A 16,328-nucleotide genomic window follows, 5' to 3' on the forward strand; every position below is an offset into this window, starting at 1 on the left:
GCCACGGGGGTGGGGGGCCTGGGCTGAGGCTGGGCAGCCCTGATTCCCCAGCTGCCCACGGCCCTCGGTGGGGACCCACCTGGAAGGTTGCGATGCGGTGGGGGCTGAAACCTGGTATCTGCAGTGGAATCTGTGTGTGTCTGCGCGTGCACATGTGTGTGCCTGCACGTGTGCTCGTGTGTGTGCCTGCAGGTGTGTGCCTGCACATGTGTGCTTGTGTGTGTGCACGTGTGTGCTCACGTACACGTGTGCTCGCGTGCGTGTGTGCCCGCATGTGTGCATGTGCACGTGTGTGCGTGCATGTGTGCTCGTGGGTGTGCATTCATGTGTACGTGTGCAGGATGCAGTGGTAAGACACCTCTCCCAGTCTGACAGCCTGGGCCCCGGGACTCCCCTCGTCCTTGCGCCTCCTGCAAGCAGACCCAAGGGCCTCTGCACCCCCTGGGGCTGCATGGTGGGGGGCTCTCCCCAACCCCACTCCCCTCCTTCCTCCGCAGACTGCCCTTCCTCTTACCACACTTTCCTTTCCCGCCCCTCCTGGGCTCACCCCCACCCCGATCCCCAGGCCCCTCACTGCCCCGGGCCTTGCTCAGCCTCAGCATGTCCTGGGGTCTCTGCTCACAGCTCCCCACAAGCGAGGCCTCCCTCGTGCCTCACTTGTGGCATGGAACACAACCCCACCCTCACCATGCCGGCACCTTCCACCCCCCCCCCCAATCGATTTGATTTTCTCCACAGCATTGTCATTATCTGACACAACACTTACAGGTCTGTGACATTAAATGTATAACCCTTTATACAAAACAGCTGCCTGTGACGAAGTTAAGATCTCACATACATTTTATAAGTATTCAATCATATTTTAAAAAGCTTATCAGTTTCAGCTTCTGAAATTACACATATGTATTTTATAATCCCATTCAGTGTTTAAATGTTAATAAGGTCAAAAGCTTTGGGCTAAAATCAAGTGTTATTCGGAGTGATCTACGATCTATATTAGCACTGAGAATGGAATGGTCACTTTCAGATGATTTCTGGTGCTTCAACTACATTAGAAACATTAATACACTCAAAAGGATGTGCACTGCTGGTGTGTTGATTTATACTCTTGTTCTGCGCTAGTTAAATAGAAAACCCACAGAAGAATGGCTGCTTCCTGATTCTCTCTGCGTATGCCGAGTGGACGTGTGAAGGAGCTGATCGGGTGCCATCCTGAATTTGGTCTGCGTGTGGATTTGCGCCCTCAGCCAGGGAGAGCCAGGCTGGGGCGGCATTGAGAGTCCCTGGGTGAGAACCACAGTGGGGGCCCAGCCAACTCACTGGAAAAGACCCTGATGCTGGGAAAGACTGAAGGCGGAAGAAGGGGACAACAGAGGATGAGATGGTTGGATGGCATCACTGACTCAATGGACATGAGTTTGAGCAGGCTCCAGGAGTTAGTGATGGACAGGGAGGCCTGGTGTGCTGCAGTCTATGGGGTCGCAAAGAGTCAGACACAACTGAGTGACTGAGAAACAACAATGGACATTCCCACTCCATGCCAACTAAATAAAACATCTCTGGCATCAGGGCTTAGGGGTTAATAGTTTTTAAAATCTCCCCGGGTGGGTGGTACTGATGGGCAGTCATGTTTCAGCCCCCCTCAGTGGTCCAGAGCAGAATGTCTGGATCCAGACCACTTGCGTTCGTCATTTACCAGCTCTGTGACCTTGGGCAAGTCACTCAACCATTTTGTACTTCACTTTTCTCAACTTTGAGAGAGAGAGAATAGTAGCTAATTTTACAAAGGTGTTGTGAGGATTCAGTGAGATAACGGATGAGTAGTAAGCACTGAGCCTCGCTTTTATGTTTAAGGAAGTCGGGCACAACTCTCGAGTCACCGGAACATTCCATCCACATCTAGCGGGAGCTGCACAGAACAAAGCCTCTTCTCTCCTGAACAACAAAGGCAGCTACACCTCCCCCAACTTGGGTCCCGATTTATTCCAGCCAACTCTTGGCTCCTGGTCATCAGACATCCCTGTTCCCCCTCTGCGTAAACACAACGGGTTTCCTGAGGTCCAAAGTCTCGTGGGAGCTGTTAACACTTTATGCATCGTGACTGCCACTCTGTTATCTAAACACGAGGTCAAGAGCAAGGCCGTCCACCCGAGGACGCAGCTCCAGCCACCGAAACAGAGGGGGCAGAGCCAGCACTCAGCCTCCATTGATCCCCCTGGCGGCTGCAAAACTCTGCTTACAGGCCGATTTTGTATGCCCCCGATTGGCATACTGCAAAATGAAATGAAAGTATCAAGAACAGTAATATATCTTCCAAGAGTTATGGATGTCTACCCCGTCCACCTCTCTTAGCCTGAACCTGAGTTGTTGCCCACAAGAAATTCCTTTCTAAATCAGAGATAAACTTTGTATCATGAAACACCACTCACAGCCACATCAGTCCAACCTGAGCCCACCTTTCTCTCTTGACCTGAACGCCTGGACCCCACAGCTCACACAGTGTGGCTCTCCCACGTTATCGCCTCAGTGGAGTCTCACACGAAGAGGTAACGGGGCTGCAGCTCGCTCGGCGGATCTGTAGGGGCCATGCTTCAGGGAAGCCCTGATCCCGGGGTGACAGGGAGCTGGGGGCTGCTGGGGGTGCACTGGTGGCAGGCGGTCCCCATGAGTGCACCCACCGGGAGCACCAGTCAGGTGCAGCCTGTAGGGGCAGAGAGAAGCCCCACGTGGACCCTGGGACCCCACTCCCACCAGCCCCTCCTGTCTACAGGCAAGCGGGCAGCCGCAGGCAGAGTGCTCAACCACCGACCTCCGCTCTTAGGGCTGATGGTCTGCAATTAACACGCATCTTTCTAGAGGTTTGGATGAAACCAAAGGCCTAACTTTTACTTTGGAGAATACAGTATATTTTTATAATAAACTTGTTAAAGGAAATTGCATTCTATCTCTTTCTTCTATTCAATTTTAAAACGTTGAGCCATTTGGGGAACTGTAGGTGTGTGCACCAGCAGACAGGTTCAAGGAGGTCCGTGTCATTATTACTATAATAACCAAAGCCGGGGAATAAGCCGTCTGCCAAGGGGACAGGCTGTGGGGCACAGTGGAACACGGGGTCAGCTGTGCACAGGCTCCGCAGCGGCAGCAGCACTTGTTTTAGCTCATGAATCAGTAATACTCTGCCAGGTGGTCCGGATTGGCGGGGATGGAGCCTCTGCATCAAGCCCCTCTCATCCTCCTCCTGCAACCAGCCTGCACGTGCAAGTCCCGGAGCGACGGTGGTCGTACAAGAGCTAACCAGCCCACCTTCACAGCACTTCTCCAAGGCTGTACATCACTTCTGCTATTGTCCTCTTGGCCAAAGGCAGTCAGATGACCACAGCCGTGGCAGGGAATTCACCCAGCCTCACGGGGAAGGCATTGAAAATTTACGGGCCCAAGGGTACGGGACCCAGGGTGGAAGCGGGGTGGTCAGTTCAACCACATGCATATAAGTTGTGATATGGTCACATGGTGGACTACTATACAGCAGTGAAAAGGAGTGACCAGCTGCTAGTCACAAACGTAACAGTGAGCAGAAGGCAGACTCTAAAGAGCTCACAGGTGCAACTCCATCTGTACAAGGTCAAACCGTCACAACTAAGGACAGTGTCACAAGTCAGGTGGTGGTCACCTTTTGGGGGCAATGAGAGGAGTGGGCATGTGGAGGGTCTCTGGGTGTCTGTGGCATTCTGTTTCTTTATCGAGGTCGTGGCTACACTGATGTTTTCCCATGGTGAAAATCCTTGCAGGACACATGATCTGTGCATTTTATGTATTTGTCATGCTTCAATTAAAAAGTCAATTTGAAGAAAACTGAGCTTGCCAGGGAGTATGTCTCACCAAGTGTGGATAAAAAAATGAGAAGACATTTAAACCGTGAATGTCTTACCGCTGATGCTCTCGTGATGATACCCAGAACGGCAGTGAGACTGTGAGACACTAACTTCCCTTTGTTTCAGCCGCCAGGTGTGGGGTACCTGTCACGGCAGCTGTGACGAGCAAGCCCACCACCCCACAGCCTCGCCTCTGTTTCCTATCCCAGGAAACGTGCCCACCCACCTGCCGCCTGGGCCCAACACCTGGACTCCAGTCTTCTACCTCCGTTCCCTGCGTCCTCCCTTCACTAGGTCACCACATCTGGTCCATTTGCCCCCCTGAACGTTTCCAAGACCCACTCACTGTCCAGCTGACAGTGAGTGACCCTGGCCCAGGCGTCCTGGAGAACAACCCCCAGCCATCCCACCCCACGCCCTGTCCCCCACACGGAGGGATGCTCCTAGAGTCCAAATTTGAGATCATTTCCCGGCTTAACCGCGCAAGGTCCAGGCTGTGGGGCCAGGACCTGATGGCCCGTGAGACGCCCCGCCCCAGGCCCCGCCTTCCCGCTTGGCCTCGCCCCGAGTCCCCGCCTCAGGCCACGCCCAGTCCCGGCGGACCTTGCTCCCGGTCTCCGCGACCCGCAGGCGCGCACGCGCAGTTCCCCTGCAGCGGCGTTCACTCTGCCCAGAGCGGGCCAATTGCCGGCCGTTTCCGAGGTCAGACCTCGCGTGTCTCAGCCTGTGGGTGGGGGGCCTGCGGCCCGGCCAAGCCGCCTCACCGCTGCAGTGACCCATCGTCCCTCCCGAGGGCCCAAGGCCGCTGTCTCCCGGCGTCTCGGGGCCCTGCCCGCCCATCACCAGCGCTCAGGGAACAAGATGGAGAGACTTCCAGATCTGAGGGACGGGCAGGCCCGGACGAGCTGGGGAGGAGGAGGGAGGTTCCCGTGTCACCAACCCGAGGCCGGGCGCCAGGGCCCCGCGCGGGATGCGCAGACTGAGCTCGTGAGGCTGGCGGCAGGAGTGAACCGCGTGTGACTGGCCGTCATCCTGGAGGCACTTCTTCAGGGGAGTCCACTGGAGGGTGGCGCGGGGCAGAGCAGGCAGGGGCCCAGGAGTGACGGGGAGTGACGGAGCCCGGGAGTGACGGGGAGTGATGGGGGCCCAGGAGTGACGCAGGCCAGGGAGTGATGGGGGCCCAGGAGTGACGCAGGCCAGGGAGTGATGGGGGCCCAGGAGTGACGCAGGCCAGGGAGTGATGGGGGCCCAGGAGTGACGCGGCCCAGGAGTGACGGGGAGTGATGGGGGCCGGGGAGTGACGCAGGCCAGGGAGTGACGCAGGCCAGGGAGTGACGGAGCCCGGGAGTGACGGGGAGTGATGGGGGGCCCAGGAGTGACGCAGGCCAGGGAGTGACGGGGGCCCTGGACAACGTGGGCCCTGGGCAGAGCTCCCCGGCCCTGAGGGAGCGCAGATCAGGGGCAGGTGGGGGGTCTCTGTGGAGGACGGGCAGCGGGGCTGGTGTACAGCTCACAGGCCAGGATGAGGAGGGCAGTGGAGTGGGGCTGGCTCTGACACTGGCAGTGACCATCCACACGAGGCGGGGCCTCCCTGAGGGCGACCTGCTGGGCACGGGACAGGGTCACATGACTGGCGATGGGTAAGTCAGACACCGACTTTATGGACAGGAGCGAGACCACAGACCAAGAGGCAACTTTCCACAGCCATCCATTTATTATAACACATCAGCGCACATGATTCCAACAGGAAATATACTTACCAAAGTTGGTTTAAATATTGTGTAACAATCCACGGTATAAATATATGTATATACAAAATTTTACAAAGACATTAAAAGGTTACTGACCAATGAAGTCCTGAGTTTAGAAAGCAGAAAGGATTAAATAGTGAACATCAAGATAAAAACTACCAAAGTAATACTGTAGGAAGTTCCTCCAAGAGGAACAACCTTCAGGAGAGGTCCTTGTCTCTACACCTGCTCTTCCTAAAACCTGACAGCAAAGAGCCACTTGGCAGAGCACTGACTGTGACAAACGCATATGGACCCTCAGAGCGAATACAAGCTCAAATGCCAAAAATAAAAGAAAAAACAAAAGCACATTTTTTAAACTGCACCGTTTTAAAGCACCTGAAAACACATGGTTCATTAGCATCATAAGTAAGAACCAGTCGCTGTGTGAGAATAACTCTGCCTAACGAGAAAGCCATCCAAGGCGCCCCGGCACCAATCCCCACAGCCGTTCCAGGCTCACAGCGTGTCTGCACGTGCGGGGGACAAGGGGGAGATCCGGTTACTCAAAATAATTCTTGCCCAAGACCTGCTCGACCTCACCCACGCCAGGCCACTGGGTATCTCTTCAGTTTACACACATTTCTGCAGCCGAAAATGTCAGACAATCTCCTTGAGGGATGGGCCCCAAAGTGCAATATGACCTCTATTACCTGATTGTAGATAAAGGTTTTTTTAAGTTCAGAGATATAATAAGGGTCTTAAATCTTCATCAAATCATGTACAAACTCCCTATGTCTTCATCAGACAAGAGTTATCAAGAGAAGACCTGGCCTCTGATTCCCCAACCCCATCCAATAGTTGAATTAATATTCAATCGGTTTGAAGTTACATTCACACAGCCCCTAACATGAAGCCCCTGGCAGATAAAGAAGTGAGCTGGCATGCCAGCAAACCAGGTTATTAATATAAATTATACTATATTAGGAAGCTACTCATAATTTGCAAAGAAAAAGGAAACTGTGTCGTGAACACACCATTCAGAATGGCAACCAGTTAATCTTTCAAGAAAAGGGTTGTCGATTCAACAAGGCAGGTTAAGCTGCCCTGGTTAGACTTGCTTTGGCAGCTTCACCATAAAACTCATCGTAGCTATTGTATTTACAAGGGAGTGAAGATAGAGGCATGAAGGTGTCCACTCACAGGAAATAACTCATCCTCAGTCACCACAGTCCCCATAAGAACCATTACACACAGGCTAGTGAGCCAGCCCCAGACTGCACACCCGTGTTAAAAACGAACATCGACATTTCCAGGCAATGGACAAGGACCACTCACTTGGTTTTGAATCCCAATTCTATCCGATTGCCACGAGACTCTGACATGGTAAGTACCTGTCTTACATCATCTGCAGGGAAGCCTGCAGCTGCACATTCAGGCATCTGAAATCAGCGTCAACACCCAGGAGGAGGCCGCCCACAGACTGGCCGGCTCTGGAGTGGGCTCACTGCTCTCTGGCAGGAGGAGACCCCTCCCTGGTGCCCTCCCGGGTGGGCAGCACACCCTGCTCCGAGCCGCCCGGGGCTGGGCCCGGGAGCTCGTACACCCGCTTGGGCACTCCTCGGGTCCTCTGGGGGCCGGGCCTGTCCGACCCAGGCTGCTCTCGTTCTGCTGCTCTGGGACCCTGATTGCAAGCTTCCCAGGGCCCCCACAAACCAGGTCCTTCTTCAAATTCAAAACTCAAGAGCAGTGAGGTGGCGCGAGACTCCAGCTCCCGGTGGCCGGCTCGGGCCCTGCTGTCCTCAGGGCTCCCGCTCCGGTCGCCGTGGAGACCCCGGGCCGAGCTGCACAGACGCTGCACACAGTCCTGGAGGAGGGCCAGGTCCCCACGGCGCCCTGTGCGAGGAGAGGGGAGAGGGGGTCACCTCGCCGTCCTCCCCAGGGAGTCGGCTCCGAGATGTGACCCGAGACGTCTAGCCAAGTGACCCACTGGGACAACTCCAGGCAACTTAAGGGCATTCAGTGCCTCTGTTAAGTAAACAACTTGTTCTTCAGGATCTAGTAGTTTAGGCAGAGGAACTTACAGATGTTAAGTGGGAATTCAATCATACAAGTTCCTACAAGTCAACAATGCCAACAAGGGGCACTGATGAGGCCTCAGTGAGTGAATCAAACTAGAAATGAGAAGATGTTTGAGATTCCTCAAACTGTCAACTCCTGATTAACCACAAATTCCATTTGCACTACATACCTCTCACAGCAGAAATAATAATTTGAATAGTTTGCTCTAAGCCACATTTTAACTTCAAGAATTCTTGGGCAAGATTAATCATCTTCTTCAAATCTTCACATTCAGAATTTTCTTCTTGTACTTGAGTTCTGAAGCTTTTCTGCATAAAAAAGTTCATAGTTTAAAAAATACATAATAGGTTACATGGAGGGAAAGCTCAGTCAAAATAATTTTAATTGCCAGAATTTTACCTTCAAAATGACAGTGAGTTTAATTTCAAGACCAAAATGTGATATGAACAATTACTATATTCAAAAGAAACAAAAAGTTTTAAATAATTTAAAAATCAAAGTCCAATTTCCTATTTTATGAAAATGAAATAAAACAATAGTACCTACTGTTTACTACCCAATTATCATAAAAGATAAATTTGTTTAATTTTTAAGAGTTCAACTTTATATCTCCTGCTTATTTTAACATTTTCAAGCTATAGAAATTTTGATTCCATATTTAGTTTATATTTTTCTATTTACCTGTGACATGAGTAAAATAATTTGTCTAATTTGCCTGTATTTTAAAATCTTTGAGCATACTGATTATTAAACATAATTTTTTAGCCTATGGTGATTATTCAAGCAAAAGCTGACAGCAGCAGAAAGAAACAGGCATGACACATTAATATGCTCAGTGTCTGCATACTATTTCATTCATCACTAAACCAACCAAGTCAGACACCAAGAGGAAGATGCCTGAGAGCTCCTGCACCTGCCTGCTTCCAGTAAACAGGCAGAGAGGAGTCCCCAGCAAGCGACAGAAACTAAAACAAAAGCACATCCACGCCGGAGCCCAGTGAGATGAAAAACACACTCAACAAAACCAAACATGGAAACAATTAAGAGCTTCTCTTACTGTTTTCCATTCAGCGAAGAGGTTTCCGAGGGATTCGATCAGTCCCAGGGCATTAGCTTTCATCTGTTTGGTAACCTACAGAGAATGTTAAAATATTATACAAATAACTGTTTCAGTTCAGTCAGTCAGTTCAGTCGCTCAGTCGTGTCCGACTCTTTGTGACCCCATGAATCACAGCACACCAGGCCTCCCTGTCCATCACCAACTCCCAGAGTTTACTCAAACTCATGTCCATCGAGTCGGTGATGCCATTCAACCATCTCATCCTCTGTCATCCCCTTCTCCTCCTGTCCCCAATCCTTCCCAGCATCAGGGTCTTTTCCAATGAGTCAGCTCTCTGCATGAGGTGGCCAAAGTATTGGAGTTTCAGCTTCAACATCAGTTCTTCCAATGAACACCCAGGACTGATCTCCTTTAGGATGGACTGGTTGCAATTCCCTGATAGCTTAGTTGGTAAATAACTGTTTGCTGCTGCTGCTAAGTCACTTCAGTCGTGTCCGACTCTGTGCGGCCCCATAGACGGCAGCCCACCAGGCTCCCCCGTCCCTGGGACTCTCTAGGCAACAACACTGGAGTGGGTTGCCATTTCCTTCTCCAATGCATGAAAGTGAAAAGTGAAAGTTCAGTCGCTCAGTTGTGTCTGACTCTCTGCGACCCCATGAATTGCAGCCTACCAGGCTCCTCCATCCATGGGATTTTCCAGGCAAGAGTACTGGAGTGGGTTGCCATTGCCTTCTCCGAAACTGTTTAGAGTTCTATGGGATCTACCAGGGAGAAGAGTTTTCGTCCAGTAGTCATGAGGTTGGGGCTCAGTTACTGAGACTACAAGTAAGTAGCCAGAGTGTCCAAGTCACAGAAGTGGACTTTCTAAATAAGTTGCACACTGGTCCCACATTAAATGTGGATACCCGTCTTCCTGCTGGTCCAGTGGTTAAGCGTCCATCTTGCAATGCAGGGGACACCGATTCAATCCCTGATCTGGGAGGATCCCACATGCTGCGGAGGACTAGGCTCGTGTGCCGCAACTGCTGGGCCCCGGCTCTAGCACCTGGGAGCTGCAGCTGCTGAAGCCCACTCACCTAGACCCTGTGCTCTGCAACCAGAAGCCCACACACTGCAACGAAGAGTAGCCCCCATTCCTCGCAACTAGAGAAAGCCCACGTGGCAACAAAGACCCAAAAATAAAAAAATAAATAAAACTATATAAAAAAAAGAAATTATAAAAACAAAACTAAATAAATAAACAGTAGTTCCCATTCTCAAGTGGAAAAGCAGAGCCCCAATCAAAGGAGGAAAAAGAAAAGCAGAACGAGGCCACTAGGGGTCACTGACACACTCCATCCTCTCAGTTTCATCCAAGGCTGAATCTCTGGCAACAACCACTGCCACGGCAGGACCCACACAGAGTTAACCTCGAGAGCGGCTGTCATGACTCAGGTGTAAAACTGGGGTAATCACCAGGAGTGATGATGCCAACAGCCTTTTCAATAAAAAATAACCCAACTAAAATATATAAATTTATAAAGACCTCATTCACTGAGCTAAACTATTTTTAGAAGCCAATTTCATCTCCTCTCTGGTACCATACAGGACATTCCTTTGTTTGTCTTACCTCATCCTGGGGATTCTGCCTTAGGAGTTCATGCTCAAGCTCTTCTGCTTTTTCTAGTCCAGAATCGAGGAGACTCTTTATTCCCAAGTCTACACCATCACAAACGGCACCCACAAAATCATCCTAGAAAAAGTTTTTAAGCGTTAACTGGCAAATTCAATTTCTATATATATTTTAAATTATCAAATAATTAAGTTAAATATTCTGCTTATTTTAGCACTGTAATACATTCCTAGTTTATTAATTCAACTAAAGCTAGAATAAGAACAGTATGTAAGAAAAAAAAACAGCAAGTCTGTACTTCTGTATTCTACATATATTGTAAAGAGTGTTCGTCATCTTAGATAGGACACCATGTGGCTAGAACAAACATTTTAATATAACACTGTCAGTAGCATGAATAATTAAAGCAAACACACATTTTCTAGAATCACACGCCAATGTAATTATGAATACACTCTCCGTGTTGGCTGGCTGAGCACCCTCCAGAGCAGACGGAAACCATCAAGCCAAAGACCCAGAAGGTACGGGCAGGATCCCAAATCATCGGGTACATTTATCCACTCAGACTGTAACAGCTTTCATCTTCTGCTAAACTAGTAAGGTATGAGCAGCTCTGAAAACTAAATGCTTCTCCTGCTTCATGGCCCCTTGACAGGAAACGCTGCTGCTCCCTGAGACGAAGGCTGTCACCACGAGTGAACATGGCCCATTACCTGCAGGCCGGCGGCCCCGTGAGCACTGCTCTCCAGGAAGTGCAGCCGGTCCCCGGTAAGAGCCGCTGACCGCCCCACGCACGCGACGGCTCGGTGTATGGTTTGGATCACTTGCTTTTGAGCCTCTTTGACCATCGGTGAAATATCCGAAGAGCATCCCTGTAAGACAAAAATGGCCCAAGGTGTCAGATACCTGAGATGATGAGGGGAGGGAAGGACAAGACCAAAGAAAACGGGTTCTGCGCCCACTGCCACAGTGGCTGTGCTTCACAGGAGTCCGCTCAGAACCAGAGAGCATGCAGCCTCTGACAGCGAGGACGAGAGAAGGACACAGGGGACCCTCGAACAGCTTCTGCACCAACAGGCGAGCAGGCCGCGGCGAGGTGTGCGGAATTCAGATCAGTCAGCGAAGGAGTTACACAGCTCAAAATAGCCTGGAGTTAAAACTCCCCTCCAGGTCCTCCCCACCATTCTATGGAAAACAAAGAACTCCGTCACCCGAAGGAAAAAAAAATTAAGGTTGATTATGCCCAGCTCCCAGCTGGTCCAGCCTCTGGCCGATCTCCAAAATTCCTTGCCCCAGCCATTTAAGAGATAACTACTCCGAACAACCTTGGAGAGGAACAGGCCCCCTTAAGACAGTAGCTTTCCACACGTATGCCCATATATACCTCCTCTTTTCTTGGGTTAATGCAGCAGCTCACTAATTTGACTGTTGCCCCTTTTCGCCTCATTAAAGGCGATCTATTCCTGTAAAGTGCCGGCCTCGTTCTTTTTCTGAATCTCGCCTTCTCTGACTCCATACCCTACAGTCAGTGCAGCAGAGTCCCTCCCGGGAGGTGCCTGACATAACAAAGTGTCCACTAGATGAGAGGACTGGGAAGGCCTGGGAGGCACCAGAGGATCTGGCCAACATCTAGAAGCTTCGCTGTCTCTCGGGGTTTCCACTTTGGCCCCCTGGATGTGTGGACGTCTCTCGGAGGAGGTCTGGGCATCAGCAGACTCAGGGCCTCTGCTCCCACTTCCCCCTCCTCCATCCTCACCGGGCACATGGCTGCTTGAATAAAAACGCAGGTCCCAGGGACCCCGGCTCCATACGTGATGACGCTCCGGCCAAAGATGTGTGAATAGAAACGTCACATGACCATTTCCAGAAACCACCTTGAATGAAGACCCCCCAGGCCCCAACATTATTTGTCCCCTCTCCCATCCCACGCACTGACCTCCCCAGGGCCCTGCCATGGAGTGGACATGGAGCTCGGGCCAGCCACAGGCTACACGGGAGGAAGTGGGGCCCCAAGGCAGCCAAGCCCACCTCCAGATGTTACGAGAGAAGGGAAGCTTCTATCTTACATCTTCCTACAACCAAACCTCATCTAAGGGAAGAGACAACAGAAATACTCTTTGCCCTGGGTCAGCAGGCTTGTGACTAACTCACCACCTTTGACCAGAACAATGCCCCGCCCCTCCCCAGCCCCAGAGCGAGGCCCCGCCCCCTTTCCCAGCCCCAGAGCGAGGCCCCGCCCCCTTCCCAGGCCCAGAGAGAGGCCCCGCCCCTCCCCAGCCCCGCTGGGGCCCTGGGGGTCAGGAGCACTCTGGAATCAAGGCTATGGCCTAGTAGTGGTGAACAGTGGACACATCCTCCCTGGCCCTCCCTTCCTTTCTTAAAAAGGGGACAAACCAGCGCACACGTCTGAGGCTGCAGCGAAAACTAGAGGAGTGAACATTCATAAACCACACAGCACGGCCACAGCCTGGCCCACAGAAAGCCCTGGAAGTCCTGGTTCATTAAGTCAATTATTAAACATCCAGTCTACTGATTTCACACAGAAAGCGCTTCTGAAAACCCTAGAGGTCTGGTCCTGGGCGAGGCACAAATGGGAGGAAGTCAACGAACACTTGCTGAGCAGAGGAGTCCTAAGGGGGACCTGCAGCCCCATTACCTGCAGAAACAGCTGCAAGCGGCCCCCCAGCGTCCTCACTTCCCGCCGCAGCTCAGCTGGCAGGGCCTCCCGGCCAGCCTCTGGGAGGATGCCGCTCAGCCAGGGTCCCATCAGCACCGTGACCTGCTCGAACGCGCTTGTCACCTGGACTGCAAGCGACTGGTTTGCTCGGTCAGTGAACACTTGGAAAGAAGAAAAGTGATGAGCAGAAATGACCTCCCAGTAAAAGAGCTCACAGACGCTTGCCACGCAACCACGAGCGTCAGACAACGCACGGCAGAGGTGACCACTCCACCGAGGACGCGTAGGATGCGGCAGTGCCTGCGGGCAGGTCAGCACAGACACTTACGGTTACACTGACTGTCCTCGTCCTGCTCTTCGTGGGCTCTGGACACGGCCAGTACCCCATCGTAGATTCTGAGGAAATTACTCATCAGGCTGTCTGCCACGGTGTCTTCTTCATCATCACTCTGTCCGAGAAGCTCTAATGACGAGCCGATCAACTCTTTGCAAATGCCAGGAAGGAAGGGTTCTGCTGAAGCCGTATAAACAGGGCTGGATTTCCCCACTAAGCCTGTGTGGACAGAAAACAGCCACCGTAAGGCTTGTTTCCAGGGACAACGCTTGCAAACAAATGCATCAGTACAATACTGGGCACACACGCCAAGCAGGCTGCTTCCATTTCAAGACATCCTCCTTTCTCTACAGCAAGGGGAAGACAGCCCCACAGAGGACTCAACCAGCTTCTCAACAGCATCCATCCATCCACAGCCCAGCAGCTACAGAAGCAGATAACAGGGAAAACACAAATCCCATGTAACCACTGACTTCATTTCCTTCTAATTTACTTACTGGCAACACCTAAGGAAGTGTGAATTGGTGAAAACAATGGTAGTTGCATAAAGCAAAATAATATAAACACAATAAACATTAAGGAATAAACCACATGCTGGAAAAGCAGGCAGTAGCAAACAATGGAAGGAAGGTCCCGGCAGCTCTTCGTGTAGCACCTCCTGCTCCAGGTATCCTACCACCAGAAGAGGAGGAAGCCAAACGACTATCCAGTCAGTCTGTCAAATCTTAGGGAGACAGACTCTCCGAACAACTTTCTAAGCACCGTCCAAGCCAGAGGTAGAAAGTGTGAAAGCACTCATCGGCACCTCTGGAAGTAACTGCACCCAGAACGATAGCCCGAGTAGGGCTCTCATTGAACGTACACGGGTAGTCTTCCGGTCCAGTCCACAGGTGACGAGAAACAGCAAACTACAAAGCAAAGTAAAACACAAGCACGGGGCGGGGACTGCTGAGTGCAGAGCCAAAACAAGAGCTTGATTTGGGAGGAGAAAACAGAAACGCTGCCACGCCTAGAGCTCTGTCACTGCAGGGTGACGACGATGGCAGTGACCTCCCACCACCTGCTCCATGAGACGCCCGTCTGAATGCATCAAGTCCAGCTGCAGCCTGTCACCAAGATCTGTGCAAGTCCAGTTTCAGAACACAGGACCTCAGGTGAGGCGTTCAGCCACATGCTGACTCGCTGCAGTCGGGAGGTGCCGCCCCCACTAACCCCCGGCGGGCCTGGTCCTGCTCCCCCCCACGCGACCACCCAGGTGGGTTCACACTAAAGGCACAGGTGGGCTTCCATCTCCCTCTCGGAAAACTGCAAACAGGCCAAGACCTCTTAATGCTAACTTCCCCTTATATCTTAATTTTTTTAAAGGGCACTTAAAAATGACCCTTGAGTGCCTGAAACTAACACAACATAGTAAATCAACTATTCTTCAATTTAAAAAAAGACCCTAGAAGAGATAGGTTTAGTTATCTGGAAAAGGTACATTTATAAAACATCTTACTCTTAAGTAGTACTGAATAAATAAGTTGCTACCACAGATACATGGCCTTTTATTTTGCTGATAAACAAAAAGTCCATGGCATATTTTGCTTTGACTTATATTAAACAAGCAGTAAGATAATAATTATCTTCCTAAAAGATAAGTTTATGATTAAAAAAGAAATTCTTAATATCTTTAAAGTCAAGATGAAATATAATTTCTTTCATGGCTACTCACATCCCACTGATATCGTTATAGACTATTGTGTTACATATTAATTTTTAAACTCAGTTTACTAAGGTACAGGTAACACTCTGCAGTGTTCGCATCTTGAGTGTACAGCTTTTTTACGCCCGTGTACACCACGTAACTGCCAGCGAGGGGGACACACCCCAGCCCATCGCCCATGACAGGCTCCCTTGTGACCCGCTCCCTATCTGCTGTCACTGCGGCTCAGTTTTCCCTATTCTTGAACTTTCCATAAATAGAATCATATGGAATGCACTCTTCATTATATAGGTTCTTATACTTCACGTGGAGCTTCCCTTGTGGCTCAGCTGGTAAAGAATCCGCCTGCAATGCAGGAGACCTGGGTTGGATCCCTGGGTTGGGAAGATCCCCTGGAGAAGGGAATGGCTCCCCACTCCAGTGCTCTGGCCTGGAGAATCCCATGGACTGTGTAGTCCGTGGGGTCGCACAGAGTCGGACACGGCTGAGCGACCTTTACTTTCACGCTCCACACGCTGCTTTTGGGATTCACCCAGGAGGTGTCAGGAATCAGAGGTTCTTTTCTGTCACTATGTAGTAGTTTGCTGTTACCAAGTAGTAACTTTAATTATTACAGGTACTTACACACATAAAGTGTATCCCCCCTCTTCTTATGAAAACTGATATTACAGTCAATATTGGCATAAAATAATTATTCAGTGGAGTAAGTCCTATAAGTTTTTCTTTTAAACCATTAAAACTGGAAGTAATTTTGTGACAGATGACATGTGTGTGTTACACGAAATCCGGAAGGAAACGGGGGTGCGTTCTGCCGAGGACGCCCCCTCCCTGCCCTGCGTCACCCCGGACAAGCAGCGCTTGTGCCCCGGACAAGCAGCGCTTTCAGGCCGAGGGCAGCTCTCCCGGAGACTTGTTCACGAGCAAGCACATTCCCCCTCCTCACACAAGTGACATCCTGTAACACACCATCTTCCACACTTGGCCTCTTTCCACTTGGAAGGAAACAGTATCCTCGTACATTTATGAACACACACACATCTTCCCCATCTGAACCAGTCACCCGATTAACGCTTGGAAATGCACCACAGAGCACAGAGCTTCAGAAGCGGGAGGCCCTCCGGCCCACCCTCCTGTTTACAGACGAGATGGAAGCTCCCAGGAGAGGAGAGGATTTGCACAAGGACGGGAAACAAGATGGTGCAGAGACAGACTCGGTAGCTGCTCTCAGCAAACAGCAGAAACAACAGGAAGAGGAC

The 16,328-nt window shown here is 51.0% G+C and overlaps 1 protein-coding gene across 2 annotated transcripts in view; it reads right to left on the reverse strand.

Moving 5' to 3' along the window:
• Window positions 1-5,563: 5,563 nt before the first annotated feature.
• Window positions 5,564-16,328, reverse strand: part of KIF14 (kinesin family member 14) — a 43,737-nt gene continuing 32,972 nt past the window's right edge. For both annotated transcript variants that reach the window (XM_061161104.1, XM_061161105.1), the window contains exons 24-30: window positions 13,362-13,586; window positions 13,013-13,194; window positions 11,070-11,228; window positions 10,354-10,476; window positions 8,742-8,816; window positions 7,854-7,992; window positions 5,564-7,498 (exon numbers count right to left, since the gene is read on the reverse strand). In XM_061161104.1, coding sequence (XP_061017087.1) covers window positions 7,107-7,498; window positions 7,854-7,992; window positions 8,742-8,816; window positions 10,354-10,476; window positions 11,070-11,228; window positions 13,013-13,194; window positions 13,362-13,586 — 1,295 coding nt within the window. In that variant the 3' untranslated portion in view covers window positions 5,564-7,106. The remainder of the gene's footprint in view (window positions 7,499-7,853; window positions 7,993-8,741; window positions 8,817-10,353; window positions 10,477-11,069; window positions 11,229-13,012; window positions 13,195-13,361; window positions 13,587-16,328) is intronic.

The sequence above is a fragment of the Dama dama genome, chromosome 14 (genome assembly GCF_033118175.1).
Source record: "Dama dama isolate Ldn47 chromosome 14, ASM3311817v1, whole genome shotgun sequence".
NCBI classification, from domain to species: Eukaryota; Metazoa; Chordata; class Mammalia; order Artiodactyla; family Cervidae; genus Dama; species Dama dama.